General features: G+C 41.8%; 1 protein-coding gene across 2 annotated transcripts in view; it reads left to right on the top strand.

Moving 5' to 3' along the window:
* The window catches only part of GRM1 (glutamate metabotropic receptor 1), a 2,296,169-nt gene that overhangs the window by 2,146,995 nt on the left and 124,664 nt on the right, over positions 1-24,510 (top strand). For both annotated transcript variants that reach the window (XM_069235152.1, XM_069235151.1), the window contains exon 8: positions 218-1,148. In XM_069235152.1, coding sequence (XP_069091253.1) covers positions 218-1,148 — 931 coding nt within the window. The remainder of the gene's footprint in view (positions 1-217; positions 1,149-24,510) is intronic.

The following is a 24,510-nucleotide window of genomic DNA, read 5'->3' on the forward strand; positions in this document are numbered from 1 at the left end:
CAATCATGTTCTCCTGTTGATTGTAAGATGTTACCAAAGCAGCACTTTATTTACTTAATGAAAAATCAATCAAATAAATGTTTTCCTGTTTGGTTAAAAGGTCTTCCAATGGATGTTTCACCGTAATTGTGCCCTACATTCTCTGGGCAGTTGTTTAAAATGTATTGTCTCGGGTGTACCTTTCCTAACAAAAACTCTTTCTTTCTATCTACCGCAGGATGTGCACCGATTACAGTCAAGTATCTGGAATGGAGAAGCATAGAGTCTATTGTGGCAGTGGTCTTCTCCTGCCTGGGCATCCTGGTCACCATGTTTGTGACCCTAATATTTGTCCTCTACAGGGACACTCCTGTGGTCAAATCTTCCAGCAGGGAACTGTGCTACATTATCCTTGCAGGCATCTTCCTGGGTTACATCTGTCCATTTACCCTGATTGCCAAACCCAATCCAGTTTCCTGTTACCTACAGCGCCTTCTAGTGGGATTGTCCTCAGCTATGTGCTACTCTGCACTGGTAACCAAAACCAATCGCATTGCCCGTATCCTCGCTGGGAGCAAGAAGAAGATATGCACTCGTAAGCCCCGCTTCATGAGCGCTTGGGCCCAGGTAGTCATCGCCTCAATACTGATAAGCATGCAGCTGGCACTTGTGATTGCTTTGATTATAATGGAGCCCCCAATGCCAGTTCTCTCCTATCCAAGCATAAAGGAAGTCTACTTGATCTGTAACACAAGCAATCTAGGGTTGGTGGCCCCACTGGGCTACAATGGACTCTTAATCATGAGTTGCACCTACTATGCCTTCAAGACACGGAATGTGCCCGCCAACTTCAACGAGGCCAAATACATAGCCTTCACCATGTATACCACATGCATCATCTGGCTGGCGTTTGTTCCAATCTACTTTGGAAGCAACTACAAGATCATCACCACTTCCTTTGCAGTTAGTCTGAGTGTGACAGTGGCACTAGGGTGCATGTTCACCCCTAAAATGTATATTATAATTGCTAAACCGGAGAGGAATGTCCGCAGTGCATTCACTACCTCGGATGTGGTGCGCATGCATGTGGGCGATGGCAAAACCCCATGCAGATCCAATACTTTCCTGAGCATATTTCGGAGAAAGAAGCCCACTTCCGCGAAAACAAAGTAAGTGATTGTAGCATGTTTGGCTTTTTACAGAGTAATCCAAGTAGTTGGGTTTAAATTGACACTTTGCATTGAAGTTGTGTTTAGGAATTGCCTAGAAAACAGATCCATAAAAATATTTAGCGGAAGGGAAAAGGGATAAGCTGAAGGTTCTTTAAATCCCCATTGTGGTGCAATATTGAGAAGGGAGAAAACCTTCCTAAACTATCTCCATTTTCAATGTCTCAAAATGTGAAAGTCAGGGGCATATAAGTATGTATATGTGCAAGTGATGAGAGGAGATGAATTGACCCTGCTTTATGACTGTTTCTCATAAAACTATTTAGGTATCATCAACATGTCAAATAAAACCAAAATAACCCTGAGTAGCCTTCTAGGATTTTTCATGGTATCTCATTCTTTAACCAAAAAAAGTGCTTTACATATATATTTATTATACTCACCACCATCATTTTAATGATGTCACTCGTCTGCTCTGCATTTGGTAAACCACAGTAACGGACTGTATCTTCAACGCCATCTCTCAACGAGTACTTAAGCAGCAATATATTTATGTTACCTATCTACGTATTTTTTAATTTTTTAATTTTTGGAAACCAGAGATTCAGCATCACATGGATGCTTAGATCAAGTTTTAAAGTTTCTGGCCCAACTGCGGAAGAACTGTGGGCCTGCTACTGCTGCAGGCTTGCATTTTGTTTACTTCAGGTGAAAGTCTGTGCCTCTCTTTTTAGAGAAAGACTCCTAATTACCCCGGACCTGTGGCACCAGCGGTGCGGTTATGTATCTCATTGATTAGCCCATCCCTAGAGATCGATAGACTACTCCATTTGTTTGGTTGTGTAAGTGTGAGGGCATGAACAGGGGGAAAGATGAAAGTATTTGGGGATCAGATACACTAATCATGGTAAAAACAACAACTAATCATGGTGACTGAGGCTCTTTCATCTGTGAGGATAATGTGAAAGACGCTCAACTAAAGAAAAAGTACCAAGGAAGAAAGTCAAGAGGTTATCAAAGATAATCTGTACTTCTACACCATGGTACTACAAAGGATGTCAAGCTTTCACAAGGATATTTTGGGGTGATAATACTTCTGATTTGTCTCCCAAACAGAGCAAAATATTGGTTTGGGTCAAGGCTAGCCAGAGGCTAGTGAAGTTGCTCATTGTGTTTAAAAATGTTCCTTTGTCTCTAAATGAATTGTAACCCCCGTTATAAGTGATATTTTGGGGATATTATCCTATTAGGAGTTTATAGAGGAGACATTATAGGGCCACGGGAAGGGATGGACGAAAGAAGGGGGAAGATCGAATGAGAAAGTATACCATCCATTCTCCCATGCTGAAGCCAAATTGCTCCAGTCTTTGGGGGTCATTCTGACCCTGGCGGTCTTGGACCGCCAGGGCAAGAATGACATTTGCACCGCCAACAGGCTTCATTCCCTATTCCGACCGCGGCGGTAAAGCTGCGGTCGCACCGCCGGGGACGGCGGTGTCCCGCCGATTTTCCCCCGGCAGTGATAATCCGCCAGGGCAGTGCTGCAAGCAGCGCTAGCCTGGGGATTATGACCCCCTTACCGCCAGCCTGTTTCTGGCGGTTTACACCGCCAGGAAGAGGCTGGCGGTAAGGGGTGTCCTGGGGACCCTGGGGCCCCTGCACTGCCCATGCCACTGGCATGGGCAGTGCAGGGGCCCCCTCACAGGGCCCGGCCTGCTTTTCACTGTCTGCATGGCAGACAGTGAAAAGCGCGACGGGTGCAACTGCACCCGTCGCACCGCCGCAACACCACCGGCTCCATTAGGAGCCGGCTCCTGTGTTGCGGCCTCATTCCCGCCGGCCCAGCGGGAATGTTGGAATGGGGGCCGCGTTATTGCGGCCGCCTGGCGGACGGCGGTAGCCGCCCGCCAATGTTAGAATGACCACCATAATGCCATCATGGTTTGATGAGGTCAGTGTGCCCACGGTGTCAATTTGTTTTGAGTGTAGCTGGAACAGCAAAAGTAGCAATATTACTGCGGCCAGAGGACATGAGGGTGGCAAGAATCTTTTGGGACCTGAACCAAGGGATTCAACAGTAGGAGCGTTGGCTCGTGACTTTCACATCCTTAGCACTGAAGTCATGAATATGACGACAAATATGTCACGCCTGCAGCACAGAAGACATTAAAGTAATTACCTTACCTAACTGTTGCATCTACATCAAGCTAAACACTGAAACATTCACCTTATAACAATCATGTGTAATTGAATTTTCTTTACGTTATTTTATTGTTTTCATTTAGTGGATTCGTACCCTTTAAACAGCCAAGTTAACCTTAAATTAGCATTGAAAAACTGCACACTGGAGAGCATCTGACTAACTTACTTGCACAACCAGCTTGGCTAAACAAGGACTGCAGCAGCCAAGGGAATCCAATGATTTGGATCTACAAACATTCTATTTCCAGATTAGGAGCATCTGGAATGGAGACTGCCTGCTGAAGCTGGTTGGCTGAACTCATGACTCCGGAAAGCTGGTACCAGTTGAGTTTATCAACTATAAAGCACGCTCCCATTCCATATACACACTGAAGCACTATGGTCAAAATCTTGAAAAAGACTCCAGACTTTATAGGGAGGAACAAGTGTAAGTAGCATTGTGCTGCACAACTGACTGCTATTTCTGAAAAATAGAATTACCCTAATTTCCACCTTTTAAGTCCTTTGTAGTCGAGCCATTTATACTTCGGGTAGAACTCCATGAAACACATTACAAGCGTTCAATATGGAATTGATTACAGCTGCATGATACCATAAATGGTATCTCCTCCACAACCAAGAACGAGGAACGTTTTTTTAAATTCAGGATCTCCCTAAAAGTCCACATTTTAACAAATAAAATAGCCTTGACCAGTCTGTGTTTTCTTTCCTTGCTGTTTAGTGATGTTCAAGGGCCACATAACAGTCTGTTCGACAAATGTAAATTGTACAGTTTATCCCATTCTTTCTCTCCCAACGTAGCAAAAGCAAAGACCTTTGCGTCTGAGGAACACCCTTTATATCACTCTTGATTTCTTCCTTGCAAGAGGTGCAGCAATATCTAATTTCTGTACCCTGACTATGTCAAGCAAAGAATACTTATACAACTCAGATAAAACAACAGGTGTGGTATTATACCACTGGCTGTACCATTGATGATATCATTGGTGATGTCACCCAATAAATTCAGAGAGAAGTGATCTAGAGTGGACTATAAGGGTTTACGTAGTGTTGAGTGGTACTCTCAGGGGCATATTAAACAAGGTTTTGTGTCACCCTTGCACCACACAAAGGGGAGCTAAGGCAACACAAAACCTCAATTAAATTTATCAAGCTACGCAAGGTCACCTTGCGTGGCCCAGCATGGCTCGATAAATCTAGAGTAACGCAAGGCAGTGCAAATCGCTGCCTTGCATTACTCTGCAGCAGGGAGGCATTCCATGGTGGGGCATGGTTGCTCCCACGCATCCACCCATGGATTCTGCCACCTAGCCAAATTTACCAACACTGGTAGACCTGGGAATGCGTCAGAATTGTACACCTCCCCACCAAAGTGCAAGAAGGAAAAGTATCTTTATTTCTCCTTTTTGTTTCCTCTTTCTAAGTGTGATGCATTCTGCAACACACAAAGAAAGAGGAAAATGCTTCTAAGGATTGTTTTTGTGTAGGAAGGTGTCCCTTCCTGCACAAAAACAATCCTGCCTACGATGCAGGAACTCTTGCAACATGACACAAGGGTGCCTGTGTTAGCGCTAGGCAGCCAAATGTGCGCCAGGGCAAGGAGATGACAGGAATATGGCTTATAATCTTAAATAAGGTGCATTCCTGCTTTTTCCTTTTCATCTAGTGCAGTGCAGCAAGGTGGCTAGCTTCATTGTGCTGCGTGAAACATTGATAAATGTGCCCCTTATTTTTTAAGTTTTAAAAGAATGATATAGCTAGTTCATGTCTTTTTTAATGTTGATTCTAAGTAAAATGACAATGAACACACATCCTGGTCAAGAATGCAAAGAAAAGCATGCCCATTTCTCCATCTGCCTGTCCAGTTTCAAAACACTAGTCCTGCTAAGTCTGGGTGCAGGTAGATAGTCTGTGGTGAATCTTCATGACCATGCAAAATGTAGGAAATGGAAAAGCTGCCTGGAGCAGGCAGGAAATGATGACTGCACAAGATGCATTAAAAAAAGATTGGTTGGTCGATGGAATCACATATTTTGGGGGCTTAACTACTGAACATTGACCCCAGAATATCGAGGAGAGAATATCAAGGGACAAAATATCAAAAGGTTAATGCACATAGGAAAATAGAGATCTTCCATCTAAATGGCCCTCAAGACCTGGCTGTTCAAATAAGCCTCCTGCACCTACAAGCGCCTTGATGCCCTATCGGATGATTAGCTACACTTAATAAATCCTGATTGATTGGCAATTCCTAACCCCACATAAATGCACCTTGAAGCTAGATAGATAGATAGATAGATAGATAGATAGATAGATAGATAGATAGATAGATAGATAGATAGATAGATAGATAGATAGATACCAAGGTACATATATATGGTGGAGTTAGGAATAGAAAATCTAGACGTTCTTACCTGTTGATATTTTATTTTCAATATTATCTCCTCGATATAGTGACTCATTGACATTCTGGTATCAATATTCAGGATTCATGCATATTTTGGTGAGAGCATGAACCTCACCGCAGAGTTTCCCGTAATATCATTACATAAAAATCTATGATTGTTCTATTATATATGTACTCATGCCCATAGCCTTGGAACAACTGCTTGAATTCCTTAATTTCAAGTTTCTGGAATGATCACAGGTGCCAGAAAGTGGAGATTTCATAAAAACGTTTTAGAATTGATACCAGTGTATTTTGTTGCATACTTTGAGCTTGGCAGTCCATTGATTGCTACATAAAATGATAGTAACGCACTGTGTGATAAAGATTAATTGAACTCCTGTGGTGCAGGGAATGACCCAAACTTTGCTTGACGCAAGGCTGTTGTGTTATCTCTGAGGGAGCCAATATGTGATTTTTTAGCAGCTTATTTCCACATATGACAAGGGGCCTTTGACCCCCCCCTCATTTTCTATGTATCACTCCTTCTGTTCCTCACTAGTATATGTGTACCACGCTCAGATTGGTCATGGAAATCTGAATTATTCAAACAGACTTGTGATGCCTTGTCACTGGATTTCAGTAATATTGACACCCATTGTTTTGTGTCCTCTCTCTGTGACATCATTTGAGCAGGTTCTCAACTGTTTCACATACCTAGGTACAACTCAATGGTTCAGAAAAATGTTGTTTGCAAGGAAAATATTGTTGTCCTAATTCTGAGCCTTGGGAGTGAATGATTTTGCCTTCACAAATGGAAATTGTTCACAATGAAAGTTTGCAGCTGTGGTGGAATGTCTATGTGAGTAAATCTACAACCATGGCCAGCATGGGGCCGGTTCAGCAACAAAGGATAGTGAACATCAAATAGGCACACTTTAGTGCACATCATCAATTCCCTGTCAGAGCCGAGTGAGTGTGGGTGGGCATGGGAAGGGAGCACTCTCAAATATTTTTTGCAGGGGTTTCCAGCTTGCCTTGCCTTCCACCATGTGACATTGGCTTCTCATCGGGTGACTGGGTGAAGGAAATAGATATTGTGTGACACACAGTGGTACCATGTGAGTTGGCAGGTATGTGCCTGGCTTTTCAGCTGTGCCTGAAGTGAACCACCATACCCGCAGAAGCATTGTAGGCACAGAGATCGCTGTCAGATAGGCCGTCTACAGTGGAGGGAAAGAGGGTCCTGTGTGGCCTCACAGCAAAAAAATGATTGTCCATGTACCTGCCTTGCAGGGGTGGAAAAGAATATGGCTTTATAGGCGTTCTTAGAGCCCTGAAGTGCTTATTCCCATCAAGGGACGGTACTAAAATGGAAGCATTGCATCTATTTTGTACATGTTTGTACATGTTTTCCATTTTGGTTTCTTTTGAAACACAGTTTATTTTGAACACTCAGAGAGCAAGTGCTAAATTAAATGTACATTATGTGTAACAGGTTTGACGCAGGTTGCAGTAAGTGTATTATTTTGTTGTTTTTCAGCATGTACAGTAGTAAGAAAAAGGTTAGAACACACAATATAAAAATTATATCTCCTGAAATCAATACTAGACTATGAGTCTAAGCATAGTCATTCTGAAAACATGAACAATCTAAGAATTAAGTTTAAAATGACTAAGTTTCAAGATGGCCGAATACCTGTAAGGGAATCAAGATGGATTAAATTAAAACTTTCTTATTCAAGTACTTTCCTTTACATGAGAATCAGAAAATTATTCTGACAAAATTTTAAACCAGTCATATAAATCCTTTTTTGAGAATGCATACTAGGACCATACAATATTGCATCTAGAAACTCTGATCTTCTGTGTACTCTTAAAATGTTTCAACACAAATTGTGCATATTGTAGATTTTTATATATATATATATATATATATATATATATATATATATATATATATATATAGTAAACACCATAAAAGGATTGTGCACCATGAATAACATAATACGGATTCAGGAAAAACAAATCACATAACTTGTCAACTGAATATTACATGATAAATATCTTAGAATAGTGGCATACAATAAACAACATGAATTAAACTCGAGGAGAGAATCGTGCGTCTTGTCGATTCGAGTGTCACCATGTAAAAAGCCAAGAAATGGTAGTACGCAATGAATATCAAAGTCAAATCATCATTAAACGAATTGCGCGTCTTGCCGATTCATAAACCACGATGTAAATGCCAAGAAATAACAGCTCACAATGAATAACAAGATCAAAGTACAATGAAACAAATTGCGCGTCTTTAGCCGATTCTTAAGCCACCATGTAAATGTCAAGAAATGGTAGCGCGCAATGAACAACAAAGTTAAAACACCATAAAACAAATTGCGCGTCTTGCCGATTCTTAAGACACCATGTAATTGTCAAGAAATGGTAGCGCGCAATGAATAACAAAGTTAAAACACCATAAAACGAATCGCGCGTCTTGCCGATTCTTAAGCCACCATGCAACTGTCACAAACACTCAAGTGCATATTTCACACGCGCAAAGTACTCTGTCAAATCATAAAAGAATTAGGCCCAAGAACATGAGAGTTCTCGATAACGGCGTCGGGAGGCCAGTCCAACCACCGTCTTACCGCCCAGAACAAGGATCTCCAAATGAAGAATGAAAGTCAGATGTCTGGAAATTCAAATAGGCCACCGGGACAGGAGCTCAGGAAGTAGCTGCTGCTCTGCACCGGGACCTCTGAATAGTGAGCACTTGGAGCTGGGCTGGCTCCCTTTTATAGAGTCTTGGCCCAGCCCACAACCACACGCAGGCATGCTGCAGGGAAAGTCTCTGGAAGGCCCTGGAAAGGGACCACACCCTAACACACTCTGAAAGCCTGCAGCAATACATTGCAAATGAACAGTATTTGTAAACACATTAAAAATAAGTCTTCAGGATTAAACTCTGCAATGCAAAAGGTTAAACAACATCATATCAGCACAATGCATAAATTATGTTGTTTTGAGAGTGCTGGGTTTTTGCATTCTAGTCGCCAATAGAGCGCGCACTGCCCTGGTGTTGACAGTACTCCCCTCTCCCAGACGCGCTCTAGGGCCTGGTTTGCCTGGATTAAGACGATGAAAGCGTCTCACAAGTATTGGAGCATGAACATCAGATTCGGAAACCCATGAGTTACTTTCAGGACCATAACCTTTCCATGAGATTAAGTACCATAGAATACGCCCTCCCAGTTTAGAATCCAACACTTTCTTAACTTCGTATTCTTCTTCCCCTTGTACTAGAACAGGAGCTGGATGAGGGTGGACCTTTTGGACTGCCTTTTTCAAGAGTGAAGTGTGGAACACTGGATGAATCCGTAAGGATCTGGGCAATTGTAGTTTATAGGTCACCGGATTGATTTGCTGAAGGACAGTATAAGGACCTATGAATTTGGGGTTAAACATGTGCTTCTTCTTGAAGTCTATATGTTTGTGGAAAGCCACACTTTGTCACCTGGTTCATATTGCGGTCCCTCACAATGTTTCTTGTCATGATGCATTTTGTATGTTTGTTTGGCTTTTTCTAACTGCTGTTGAATCAGTTTCTGGGTTTGATGCAAATGCTGAATGGTTTCTGACACAGCTGGAGTGAGAGAACTTTCTTGAGGAATTGTGATGGGCAAGGTGTCAGGATGATAGCCAAATAAACCAAAAAAGGGTGTAACGCCAATAGAAGTGTGGAATGAGTTATTGTAAGCTAACTCAGCTAACCAGAGCATAGATGTCCAAGAATGAATTGCCTTTTCAGCGTAGGCACGTAGGTATTGTTTCAAAGTCTGATTTAGTCTCTCCGTTTGACCATCTGTTTGAGGATGGTGACTAGTAGATAGCGTAGATGTCACTTGGAGTGTTTTACACCATGTCTTCCAGAATTTGGAGGCAAATTGCGACCCCCGATCGGAGAGGATAACTTTTGGCAGTCCATGATAATGAACCACTCTGTTCAGTAAAATAGTTGCCAGTTCACTAGAAGTGGGCAATTTCTTACAGGCAATGAAATGTCCATATTTCGTGAAACTATCTACTACCACCAGAATAACTGAATGCTGTTGAACCACTGGCAGACCGGTAATAAAGTCTAAAGAAATGTGCTCCCATGGACGACTTGGGGTTGGAAGTGGATGTAACAGCCCTTTTGGTTTTGAATGACTTGTTTTAATGCGAGCACAAACTTCGCAGTTGTTTACCATTGCTTTTACATCTTTTGTTAGGGTAGGCCACCAAAAATAGCGTTGGATCAGTTCAAGAGTTTTAGGGGTACCTAGGTGACCTGCCATCGGTAAAACATGCAACCAATGAAACACTATCTTGCGAAGTTTGGTAGTGGGTACGAACAAACGAGCGTCATGAAAGGGTAGTCCTTGCTTGATTGACCTTTTGTAATCTGATTGGGCCTATGTTTGCCATTTTTCAACAGTGAAAGAGTTGCGAATTTCTTCAAAGAAATCTTCAGTTTTTATGATACATAGAACCTTTTCAGGAGCAATGATAGCTCTGGAGGCTTGAAATGCAGGCAACGTGGTAGACTCTTGACGGGACAAGGTGGCAGCTTTGCGATTATCTTTACCAGGCCGGAAGGTTACTACAAAATCAAATTCGGCAAAAAACAGCATCCAGCGTAATTGCCGAGGGGTCAAAAGTCTGGCGGAACTCATGAATTGAAGATTACGATGATCAGTATATACTGTGACAGTGTATTTGGCACCCAACAAATGATGTCTCCATTCTTTAAAGGCGTCACGAATCGCCAGAAGCTCTTTTTCAGCAATGACATAGTTCTGTTCGGCTTCGTTCAACTTCCGAGACATATAAGCTACAGGATGAAGTTGACCAGTGTCTTTATTTCGTTGTGATAAGACGGCTCCTATTGCTACATCTGAAGCATCAGCTTCCACTATGAAAGGTCGATTCGCATCAGGATGAGTCAAGACTGGGGCAGTGGAGAAAGCTTTCTTCAAAGTCGAGAAGGCTTGATCAGCTTCTGGGGACCATACAAACTTTTCTTTCTTTCTTAGTAGCTTAGTGATTGGAGCCACTGTCTGGGAGAAATGATTTATGAATCTCCGGTAAAAATTTGCAAACCCCAGGAAACATTGTACATCACGAACAGTCTTTGGGGTGTGCCAATCAGATACAGCTTTTACTTTCTTTTCTGCCATCACCCTACCTTGAGGGGTAAGAATAACCCCTAAAAACTCAACTGTGGTAACATGAAACTCACACTTGGTTAGTTTGCAATATAAATGGTGCTTTCGAAGGGCTGCAAGAATTTTCTTGACATGTTGGACATGTTCGTTTTCATTGTCAGAGTAGATCAAAATGTCATTGATGTAGACTATGGCAAATATGTCGAGGTACTCTCTAAGAACATCATTCAAGAAAAATTGAAATGCTGCTGGAGCATTACACAGACCAAAAGGCATGACGGTGTATTGAAAAAGGCCATATCTTGTCTTGAACGCTGTTTTCCATTCGTCACCCTCTCTCATTCTGACCAAATGATAAGCACCTCGAAGGTCAAGCTTTGTGTAGATTTTTGCTCTCTTTACTTGTTCCAATAATACCGGAATTAGGGGTAAAGGATATTTATTCTTGATGGTGACTTTGTTCAAACCCCTATAGTCGATGCAAGTTCGAAGTTCTCCATTAGCTTTTGAAACAAAAAACAAAGGCAAAGCTGCAGGAGACTTAGAGGGGCGAATGAAGCCATTCTCCAAAAATTGATCTAGGTATTTTCGTAAATGTTGATTTTCATGTTCTGACAGGGCATACACACGACAGTTGGGAAGTATCGCACCTGGGGCTAGATCAATTTGACAGTCATAAGATCTATGAGGAGGTAGTGTCTCTGCTCCTTTCTCATCAAATACATCTTTGTAAGATGAATACTGTTTGGGCAGCGGAATTTCTTTCTCCGCGGCAGTAGCTATGTAAGAGTTACAAACTTTTGGTACTTGAATCTTTTGGAGACATTGTTCGTTACATAGCGCAGATGAGAACACAATTTTTCGTTCTGCCCAATTGATCTCTGGATTGTGATGAGTTAACCATGGCAAGCCGAGGATAATCCCATATTGGGGAGCATGGATCACGTCAAGAATGATTTTCTTTTTATGTTTCTTTCTTTGATTCTTATCTTCACAAATCATCGACAAGGGGATAGTCTGAAGAGTTACTGGACCTCCAGTCAAGAGTTTTCCATCGACTGCCTGGATGATTTCTGGGGTCTTCTTTTCAATACATGGGATCCCCCATGCACGAACCAATTGGACATCAACAAAGTTCCCAGTAGCCCCAGAATCGACTAGAGCTTTTTTGAAATAGATCTTTTTCTTGACCTAAACTCTTATTTCCAGTTTAAGATGTCTAGATTGTGAAGGGTCCACAGTGATACCCAAGAGCAACCCTTCTCTGCATCTTGGGTGTTTTAGTTTTCCAACTCGACTGGTGCATTGGCTGCGACCTTCTGAACTGGATCTTGCTTGTTCTTTGGTTTGATTGGACAATCTTTGGCAAAATGACCCTTTCGCCCACAATAAAGACATTGTCCATTTTTTCTGCGTAAGTCCTTTTCATCTTTGGTCAAAGGTCTTCTGATGGTTCCAATTTCCATCGGTTCCGGCGTTCTCTCTTTCGGAGTTCTTGAGTCTCTGTTATCATGAACACGCCATGAATATTTTTCAATCTTGTTGCGCGTTTCTTTACGTTCTGCTAAACAATGATCAAGCCTCAAGACAAGGTTTATTAATTCTTGACAGTTTGTACGTTGTGGGTCGATTTGTGCTAAGATATCTTTTAGTTCCTCTTTGAGTCCCTTGTAAAACAAGACCGCTTGTTTTTCTTTAGGCCAGGATGTCTCGGCAACCAGCCGGTTAAAGTTGGCTAAATACGACACTAGGTCTTGATTCCCTTGGCGTAAATCTAATAGTTCACGATCTGCTGACTGTGTTACAGTTCTACGATCAAAAACTCTCTCAAACTCACGAACAAAATGTCTCCAGTTTTACAACAAGGGACTATTTTTACGCACAAGAGGAATAGCCCAAGTAGCTGCATCCCCAGCCAAATATGATAACAAGAAAGCTACTTTGGACTGGGCATCGGGGAAAGTATGTGGTCTGCAGGTGAAGTGTAGTCCCACTCGAACCTGGAAAGATTGCGCTTTCGAGGGTCACCTGAGAAACGTTCTGGGGGAGCTAAAGGAATTGCGGAAGCAACATTTAGGGAAATGTTTGTCGGATTACTTCCAGAAGCCTGAGAAGAAGTACCTGGCCAGGACACACCTGTGGGACTTTGTTCCTTCTTCTCTACCTTATCTTGCAACTGACTCACTCTCTCATCTAAGCTAGTTGTCAATTCTTTGGATGATACCACCTCTGCCTGGAGCTGGGTGATAGCCTTGACTAACTCGTCCGGCGTGGCCATGCTGAGAACATACACAAACCAGGAGGATTATAATTCGGGGGCTCACTATTCTGACAGAGTCACCAGATCCTCGGGGTCTGCGCACGTTCCCAACACGTCCACCACTGAACAGCTCCAAGACTCTGATAGATAAATCACAGAGGCTAAGAGAGTTCAAGAGGGGAAGAGGGGATTAGGAAGGGAAACAGCTGGGAAGGAGACCTGTAGTAAGAAAAAGGTTAGAACACACAATATGAAAATGATATCTCCTGAAATCAATACTAGACTATGATTCTAAGCATAGTCATTCTGAAAACATGAACAATCTAAGAATTAAGTTTAAATTGACTAAGTTTGAAGATGGCCGAACACCTGTAAGAGAATCAAGATGGATTAAATGAAAACTTTCTTATTCAAGTACTTTCCTTTACATGAGAATCAGAAAAACATTCGGACTAAATTTTAAACCAGTCATATAAATCCTTTTTTGAGAATGCATGCTAGGACCATACAATATTGCACCTAGAAACTCTGATCTTCTGTGTACTCTTAAAATGTTTCAACGCAAATTGCGCATATTGTAGATTTATATATATATATATATAGTAAACACCATAAAAGGATTGTGCACCATGAATAACATAATATGGATTCAGGAAAAACAAATCACATAACTTGTCAACTCGAATATTACATGATAAATATCTTAGAATAGTGGCATACAATAAACAACATGAATTAAACTCGAGGAGAGAATCGTGTGTCTTGTCGATTCGAGTGTCACCATGTAAAAAGCCAAGAAATGGTAGTACGCAATGAATATCAAAGTCAAATCATCATTAAACGAATCGTGCGTCTTGCCGATTCATGAACCACAATGTAAATGCCAAGAAATAACAGCTCACAATGAATAACAAGATCAAAGTACAATGAAACGAATTGCGCGTCTTTAGCCGATTCTTAAGCCACCATGTAAATGTCAAGAAATGGTAGCGCGCAATGAACAACAAAGTTAAAACACCATAAAACAAATCGCGCGTCTTGCCGATTCTTAAGCCACCATGTAAATGTCAAGAAATGGTAGCGCGCAATGAATAACAAAGTTAAAACACCATAAAACGAATCCCGCGTCTTGCCGATTCTTAAGCCACCATGCAACTGTCACAAACACTCAAGCGCATATTTCACACGCGCAAAGTACTCTGTCAAATCATAAAAGAATTAGGCCCAAGAACATGAGAGTTCTCGATAACGGCGTCGGGAGGCCAGCCCAACCACCGTCTTACCGCCCAGAACAAGGATCTCCAAATGAAGAATGAAAGTCAGATGTCTGGAAGATCAAATAGGCCACCGGGACAGGAGCTCAGGAAGTAGCTGCTGCTCTGCACCGGGACCTCTGAATAGTGAGCACTTGGAGCTGGGCTGGCTCCCTTTTATAGAGTCTTGGCCCAGCCCACAACCGCACGCAGGCATGCTGCATGGAAAGTCTCTGGAAGGCCCTGGAAAGGAATGTAATGGAAGCTGTTGGGAGAGAGCTTGATATCAGGAAAAGTAAACAGAAGAATGCATTCTTATACCAGCCAAAGGTCAAGGACCTCAGGAGGCACCTCTTGGGGATCAGAGAATCACTCTTGCAGAAGCCAGAAGGTCTAGTTGCATGTCCAGTCAAGTCCAATTGTAGCAGGTCAGCTAGGCAATTGCAGTGAGACCTCTGAAGCTAGTGTCCCTGTAGCTCAGAACAGGTCATCAGCCAACTGAGCCTTGGAAATGCCTAGGATGAAGAAAGCAGATCCAGTCTTCCTACTCATAGAGCAGGCCAGGCCTCAAGCAACAGTGCAGTTCTCTGGAGAACATGGCAGGCCTCAAGAAGCAAGGCAATATACTGGGGAACAAGGAAAGCCTCAACCAGCAGGATAATCCTCTGGTAGCAACAGGGCAGACCTCTTAGGAATACAGCAGACTTCCAGATGCAAGTATTTATTAAACAATTTGAATCTATTCAACCATTGAAGTCAGTGTGTGGTGTCTAAAAAAGAGCATGAGAACAACTGGCAGTAAATGGATGACTGATGTGATCACATGCCCTAAAAGCTCCATCACCCTCTGGGAGAAGGATCTCGCCCAGATGGCTGGTTGATAGCTGCAGTGTTCCATAACCCTAAGAGGCCCTACCAGTAAGAGCTGAGTTGGAGATGAGCACCTTTTTTAGCTGGGGTGGGGTGTTACAAATGCCCCTTGCAGCCTCTGCAGTGCAGGGGGGACCCAAACCTAATTTTATGCAGCAGCAGGCCCTGTAGGAGCATTTCAGCCAAACTGCTGCACATCCAGAAAATTCTATTACCAAGTGCATCAGTAGCCGATCATATTCTAAAACAAAAAATGTCCATTTTGAAAAATACTGGAGCCCAAAATCTTTATTGCTTTCATTAATCATTGAAAGGCATCATACATGTGTCGAAGGGGAATGCCCAAAACCCCTTCTCAGGGAGATCCACAAGTTGATCAGCATTCCCATTCCCTCCTTCCGAGGATCCATTGTCACTGTGAGCCAAGGGAAGACAGATTGGGGGAAGCCTACCGTGTGCCTACCTGGACAGGCTCCGCCTTTCATTTTCTCCTGCCTAATCCATATATTTTGGAGAGGCAAGATAAAGAGAGAGGCAGATAATGTGTATTAGGACATTGTCATGTTGAGAGCAGCAGACCTATTCCAATTTATATAGGCCACTTCCGCTCCAATGTCTTCAATGGGCTCTCAACATTCCAGTGTTCTAATAATCATTTCTGCACTGCTTAATTTTGGGAAAGAAAGGGTGCCAGTGTCAGTGCCAGGAGCACCTTCCAGAAGCTGCCATTTGGTGCATTTAAACATCAGCAAATTGAATACCTAGAGCGAAGGTCTTTAATCCTCTACCAGATACTCCCTGTCTCGTTTTCTCACTCTTGCAATGTTCTGCCTTCTGTTTGTGAGGTTTTTGCCATATTGTTCTTCCTCTGTCTTTCCGGTATATGTTTTTTCCTTCTCTTGCACTCTGTAATGATCTGATATAGAAAAATAAGTGCTAGTCCCCAAAAATAAGTACTAGTGCCTCCGACCAACAACCATCGGCTCACATTCAGACTGAATTAGTGCATCTGCCTCACCTCTTACCCAACCAATCCTTAGTTTGTACTGGATTTTCAAAACTTTGCTTAATTACATTTTTGCAGTCATAAATATGACATTCTCTGCATTTCTACTAAGACTAATGAAGGTTATCTCTCATCTTCTTTAGGCCAGTCCAACCCTGGTGAATCTTTATAAACCTTAAAGTTGGTGTTGAAGAGACAGGAATTGTCTTGGTTGATGGTTAGTTTTCTTTGTAGACCTCATCATTACATTAAACAACTCTTTAAAGACATACATGTACTAGAGAAATGCATGCATAGGATGTAGTACAATAGGTATGTGTCCTGTCTTAAGACAGGTTTGGACACAGGAGACTTGGAAATTGAAAGAGATGGCACACCGTACAGTGAAAAATCCAAACTCATACCTGAAAAGCTACATTTTCCAGTCTCACATTCACAGCCATGAGAAAACCAGCACAATCAGGCAAACTTCCTGGTCAATGGTGGCAAACAACGTTTTTCAACCCCAGTTGTATAGAGCTCCATTGTTGGGCAACAGCACTTGTTGTGAAACTGTGCTCTTCACTTAAGTTTGCACTCAGCTGGTTTCGTCCCTGCACCTTTGTTGTTTACTCCCCTGTTCAGTTCCATCAGTCCTCTCAGTCCCTTACCTGCTGCTTTTGGTTGCTTGCCTTGTTGCCCTCTCAGTTTATTCCTTGTCCAGGCCACCTCTCTCCAAATGCAGCATTGGCATCTCTTCTTCGTCCCCTGGTTGTTGTCCACAGTGCACTGGGGGCTATTTGCAGTACCTCTCTGTTTGCATTGGGTAAGTCCTGGTCTTTGTCACTGGGAAGTCTAATTCCTATGCATTTATATCGACCCTTTCGGAAATTGTGTTCTCTCACCTGTTGATAGAGAACTTGACATTCATAGTTTAGTCTTGAGATCACAGTTCCTCTGAATTTCATAGTGGCTTTTCCGTACACCAGGTTACAGCAGTGTCACTCTGTTTCTAGCTCCTTATCCCCTTTTCCCCTTTAGCCCGGGTCTACATTAGCATTCGTCTCCTAATCTAAGAAGATAAGGCGACGTCAGATGGGAGACTGAGAATTGGCCCTGACTCTTGTATTATATTCATGAAAAATTGCCAGACCCATTAAAGTGGGGTCTGAGGCCAATCCCCTTCAAACAATGGTGCTCGTAATCAATAGGATCCAGGACGATTTTGAAGTTGCTTGTCAAGATTGTGTTTTTCTCCTAGAGAAATTAAATCAGGGGATCAACCTAGCACAAAAGGATAAATAAGTGTCACATACCCAACAGATATATTCACAGGCAGGATACATTATAATCTACGGGTATGTTGTTGCACATTGGAAGCGTCAAATGCAAACCTGGGAAATTTAGGCCATGAAGATATTAATTAGTTCTTGTGGTTTGACAATGAGAAAATAACTCACAGAATATATAAATATTCCATGTTACAAATCACTGATGAGATTGACCAGTTCTTCTAAAGCAAGCTTGGAACTGTGGCCAAACACTTGGAAATAAAAATTAACTACTGGAAATTTTGCATTGGATAGGCACCGCTCCTCCAAACATTAATAAACAGCAGTTGACTACCAACACACAAAACATAACGTTGCAAAACATGTGACACACTAATAAAAAGGCAACCACAGGAAACAAAGAACCTTGCAATGGGGAAAAACTTCCACTATATGCATACAAAACCTTATAAATTCACCCCTTATAGTTTGAGTTATCTTAAGTAACGATAACTCTGGCCTTAAGGAAACTATAATTTGCACCCTCTCTACGCACAGTTTTTTTGTCAAAAAATGTACTGCAAAAATTACATAGATATTATCAATGATGTTCTCAAAGATGTTATGAGTGCCATAATTTGTGAGCAATTAACAGTGTTTGGCAAGGGCATGAGTTATAGTTATCTTAAGGCACAAGTTATAGTTACTGGAGACAACTCTAACTATAACTGGGAAATTTCTATGGCTTTATATGTTTAAAATAGGAGCATAACTGTATGTCCCACCTTTGTTTTTTTCCGTGAATTTCTATGTTTTAAAAAAAAATTTATTTCCTAACCATAACGTCCCTGCAACCTTTGTTTTTTTTAATGAATTTCAGTGGTTTTTTTTTTTACGTGTAGTAATATTCATTAGTATATGTTAAGAAGAGGTGCAGCAGAGGTTGCCTGCAGGACCTGGCCTGCAGCCAGACCCTGTGGCCAACCTCCCTAACCACCCAACCCCATGCTGTGCATTGCCCTTTGACCGTGCGCAGTGGGAGTTGTCTGTGGCCTCTCTGGGTGTGAGAGTGGCTGTCAGATTGTCTGTCTGGGTGTGAGTGTGTGTACATCAGTGTTTTAGTGAGTGCATCTGTGTGTGCGTGGGTCTGTGAGTGGGTACATGATGGTGTCGGTGGGTCTGTGAGTGGGTGTGTGACAGTCTGAGTGGGTGTGTGAGTGGGTGCAAAACTGAGTGTGTCTGTGAGTGGATGTGTGAGGGTCTGACTAGGGCTGTGAGTGAGTGCATGAAGGTCTGAGTGGGTCTGTGAGTGGGTGAATGAGTGTCTGAGTGGGTCTGTGAGTGGATGCGTAAGCGTCTGAGTGGGCTTGTGAGTGGGAGAAATTGATTGAAAGTTAGCCAGAAAGAAAGTGAGGGAGAGAGATAGAGTTTTTTATGGTTTGATGTCTGATATACTTAGAATGAGATACTCGTGCACAATTTAAAATCAAAAATGTATTTGATATTTAAAATATATATATGTATATATATATATATATTTTTTTAAAGAGTCCAGCTGGACACGAACCCCTAATGTTCAGTGTGAAGGTCTGCACCCTTCATATTGAGGTATGGGTTTTCTATTTTTTCTTTTTTTTTCAGCCCCTTTTGGGCTATCTGGGACCACGAGGGAGACCTCAAGGTGAAAGTTTCTGATATATATTTTGTAATGCATTTTAGCCCTGGCGGGGTCCCCTACGGACCCAAGCACCAGGGCTAAGGGGTCAGGGTGACTCTACCCTGGCCCCTTTTCATTTTTTGTCTTTTTTTTCTAGACTCAGCTGAAGCCAAGTCCCAAGATGGCTGCCAACACTTCCTTGTTGAAGTGTTGGCAGCCAAGCAGATATCAGCATGGAGACAGTACAGCAACTGCTTCTTTTACTAGCTACCTTCATCTGATCTTCTTTGAATTATGACAAGAACAAAATAAAAATTCACTTCAGATTTTCAGGGACGAAGGTACAACCTCCTCTATTTTAATTTTACCACCATTTGTTGGTAAACTGGAGTAGGCAATGTTGTGTCATAGATATGTATGTTGTAGTAGTAAAAGAGAAAGAGCCTTTAAATAATGGTAGGACAGTGATGGAGGTTCAATGTTTTTTAACAAAGACGGCAGAACAATATTTAACTGAAAACAAATAACTGAAGTGGTGTTAGCCTGCAATCCATACCCAGCTGGGCCAATAGAAGACCTGTACTAGTGCCATCCTACAGGCTGAGTTTGCAGTTAACCGTATGCATTGTCTGAGATAATCATCAGTCAGTCTGTTAGACCAGATCTTGTAGTATAGTTTGCAGATTCGTTATGAATTTCTGCTATAAACAAAAACAATAGTCAATACATTTTGCATCCGAGGCTATTGGTGGTTTTTCAATCTTTTTGATTATATCACATCTACTTATGTGATCCCTTTTCTCATCAAAATTAGTCTGATGTATTGTTTTATATATTTACACAAAAAGTGATAATAACTAAGGGCCTCATTACTACTCTGGCGGTCGGGCAAGCCGAAGGCCAGACTCGCAGTGAGGAGACTGCTGTGGAGCTGGCAGTCTCCCCAGGAGCCCATTTACAAGTTTTCACCAGTCACCCCAGTGGAAACTGTGCAGCGGCATTGGTCTCAGCTCCACATGGAGCCAAGACCAATGCTGTCGCATAAGGGGTCTCCCAGCACCCTTGGAATGCGCACTGTCTGCAAAGCTGGGCATGGGCAGTGTAGGGGCCCCCCTGCAGCCCCCAGCACTGGCTGACTGCCAGCCTTTCCAAGATGGTCAGACCAGAAAGTCTGGCAATAAGAAGAGTTGTAATCAGCCAGATACTGCTGAACTCAGCGCCGCCCTGGCTGAGTACAACTCAGACCAGCGTCGGACCGTCTGGAAACATATTCCCAGTCGGACGACCACAGTTGCGCCGGTTTGACCATTACTGCGAGGCTGGCGGTCTTTGATCACTAACCTCGTAATAAGGCCCTAAGTATCACTTCATTATTGGAACCTGTGTTTGTAGTGAGGTATGGCTCCTGAATTAGTCCATTTTGCATGTGCTGTGTTGATATTTGAAATATTTTAGAAACTGTTTATTTCTCTGTTTATACCCTCTTACAGTCTGAGAACCTCACTTAATATTGTTCTTATTCCTAACTTCAGCAGTCATTTGTTGACAATAAAGTCATAAACAACAGACAATCAAAAGAGATAACAAACATTTACAATCAAGTATGATGGAAATTAGATCACCTTAACATGAGCAAACAATATTCTTTGAGAGTAAGAAACAAAGTCGAACTTAAGTGACTACTGTCTGTGTGAAGCAAAAAAAACACCAACACTATGATTTAAAAATCATAATAGATAAAAAGTAGCAAAAGGGTAGATACAAACAATAAAGAATAAAAAGTTAACATCAAGAAAGAAACAATTGCATACTGTCTCAAAAGTAAAAAGAATGGAAGTTAATGAATTCACCTAGAACAGAGACACAACAACAAAAAAAGTCTAAACTAAAAAATAAAAGAACAATGATTAAAAAAGTATTGTAGAAAACATTCAATGCTCATAACTGTATCCCTATCTAATACTTAGAAATTAAACATATAGTCCAGACGACTGATATTTTATTCCTGCTGTAATAACTATCTGCAGAATAGTTATCAAATTGATCTCAGAGGTCTTTCTTCACAATATTAGGCAGATATGCCTCAAGTACTTGCACTTCTTATAGGTTGCTAAGCCTTCCTCTTCATATGGCTTTCAAATGCATTAAAAGCATGTCGTCTCTGCATTCTGTTTGAGTTTTGGAAAATTGCAACATCAAAAGACCCACGCTCTACAGTCAGAGTTCACAAACATGGTGCTTATTTGGGTAGTACTGACAAGGGCCACAGTAAACATCACTTGAAAATACCTCAGAGGTATAGAACTATGGGCTTTGCCAACGGATGCTCATTGAAATTTACATCAGAAACATTAGGTGCCTCTCCTCACACAACTCAAGCCTTGGTAATAAATGGAGTGCTACACAATCTTAATAATCAACGCCTTGGTCAAACCACAAAAAATAGTATTCACTCAATTTTAGTTTGTTTTATTTATTTACTGCAGCACAGTTTAACTTTTAGTTCAAAAAATATGTTACAAAACATAAAACTGTTATACAGTGATACAACATAGAAAGGTGTTGAAAAAACTGCAAAACATGTATTTCTAAGAGGCAAAGGTGGAGATGTCACCTCAATGGTGAAGGAAAAAGTTATAAATGAGAAGCTAAAGATACGGGGAAATTTCCAAAGTTGAAGGAAGATAGGAAGATGACCAGTAAGATTTTAAGGTGCTCACAATGATTTTATTGGGTGAATGCTTATTGGTCCATGGCCAAATTTGAAGTATAGAGCTTCATGTTACAAAGCCATAGGCAACCCAGCTGGAAGCAAGAGTAGGGTCTGTAAGTACTATTTTGATATTTGAAAGTTGCTTACCCAGTTCCACATTGGATCTCCAGAAGGCCACAAGGTTGCTCTCCACACTCCGCATGATTATTCAGTCTTTGATGGGCTTTCACTCTGTGTTTGGAATCCTCCTCTTTGAGCTGCATGTGCAAGACCACTTATGGACCAGACATTGGAATGAGGAAAAAGAGGATACTGTTATTCCATACTTTTCTTGGTTAAAGGCATGTACCTTTGGGGTTATTCATGATGACTGTATTTTGGATAGCCTTGATTAATGCTGAAAGTTTAAATCTCTCCTCTGGGATTACCCCATAGACCTTGATGTTTTGCTAGTTGTAACACTTGTGCATGGATCAAATGCTGGTGCCCTACCATTGAATGCACTCAATATTGATATAGATAAGGACTGTGAGTTTGTGTTTACTTGAGAATTTGGTGAAGAGACAAAAAGAGGGATTTATTCAGATAGCATGCTTATGGATTGTGAGTTATTATTCCACTTAGGGCCACAAGAACTCAGTGCTTCTCCTGTGGCATAAAGGTTTGCTCTTATTAGTACTGTAAATTTAAGCCCATGTAGCCTGGGAGTTTCATTTCCATGACGGTATCTCTTTTGATGGAAGGTTTGGAGGATAGCTTCATTCCATGGTCATTTTCAGAATGTTTTCATGGAGTTTTGAATGTATGACTGAGAATCCACCACAGCTATCAACGAAGCATTTTAAGGGTACCATAATGTCAGTATTTACGTGGTCCCCATGCCACTGGAATCAAGCTAGCCTGGCTGATGAAGGGTGATATGCTGAAACCGGTCCTAGGATGCATGTTTCCAGTCCAAGGAGGACCTGGCTTGGCAGTTCGGGCTGGACTGTTCCCATGGGGAACAGGGTCAAGACTGATTTGCATATGGCTGGGTCCAAACTGGGTCCAAACTGGGACGGCATGGGTAGCAAAAAAACGATGGATTTAGGCACAGATATCTGTACTGGGGGTGAATGTTTGACATTGTTCAGCATTCTGTCCATCACTTGTTCTTTTTACTAATGCTGCAAAGCCCATTGAGGGCCATTCAAAACAATGGTGTGCCTCCTTTTAACGTGTGCTCTGAGCAGGCGTTAAAAGTGCCCAAAAAAATGGCTCAAAGAAATCTCTCAGATTTTTTTGCGCCATTTTTTTGGCCTCTTACTGGGGGAATGCTCGCTTTCCATACATTATGCCTGGCGCAGACATAATGTAGCGCAAAGGGTTACAAAGTGGTGCAATGCATGCATTGCGCCACTTTGTAAATTTGGCGCAGTGATATTGGCCTTGTTAGGCCACATTAGCGTAAAAAGAAGTGACACTAATGTGGCGCAAGGAGGCACTAGGGGCTCTTGAATCACCCCCTACATGCTCTAATTCATGGCTACTGAAGTGAAATAAAAAAAGCCCATATGTCAAGAATAGCCTCTGTCACACCCCCTTACACCCATGTAGTTTAAAGTATATGATTTTGATTTTGAGTATTTCACCTTCTGTTCTTAAAACATATCTGAATCCAGAACACAATTTCAGGACGTGTGTATCATTACTATATTCCCTCAACACTCCAACAAAAAAAAAATCTATTTCTATCTTGCAAAGGTCGTGTTTTCTGTCGTATGTGAATGAATGCTTTCCTTTTAACAGAAAATGTCAGCTTTTGTAGACTGTTGTAGTGACTGAAATTGAAAGAAATATGACATTCATACTCAGGGCATCAATTAAACCAACAATACAAGCTGACTGATAAAATAAACGATCTTGCAAAAGAGTCTCATTTAACTGAAGGTCATTGGTAAGCCGAGCGCACATAAAAGGAAGACTTTTATAGTTTCCAACTTGTGAATGGCATTTTCCCAATCACCGCATACCCCACAAGTGCTTTCCTCTCCTTATCCTACTTATAAAATGTGGTATTTTTCCACTACCACATCATCGAGGTTCTATCTAGTTGACAGATCACTCCGTGTCGACCATTAAGAGCCCCAGTGAAGGGCCACGTGTTTATTTGTGCTCTTGATAGAAATATATTTGGAACAACATACGTTTCATAAAGATGAAGGGGCACATTTTTCATGGTTTTGCATTGCCCTTGCATCAGACAAGAAGGGACGAGGACAATGCAAAACCTAAATGAGATTTACCAAGCCAGGCAAGGCCACCTTGCGTAGTCCTAAGTGGCTTGATAAATCTGGAGTAACGCAAGGCAGCACAAATCATTGCCTTGCATTACTCTGCCCCAGAGAGGTAGTCAATGGGTGGAGCATGGGTGTTCCCACTCATTCACCAGTGAATTTTGACGCATTCCCAAATTTACTAACATTGGTAAACCTGGGAATGAGTCGAAATGCTACACCTTCCCAGGGAAGGAGCAACAGGGAGCAATATCTTTATTTCTCCTTGTTTCCTTTTTCTAT

This window comes from Pleurodeles waltl, chromosome 5 (assembly GCF_031143425.1).
Source record: "Pleurodeles waltl isolate 20211129_DDA chromosome 5, aPleWal1.hap1.20221129, whole genome shotgun sequence".
NCBI classification, from domain to species: Eukaryota; Metazoa; Chordata; class Amphibia; order Caudata; family Salamandridae; genus Pleurodeles; species Pleurodeles waltl.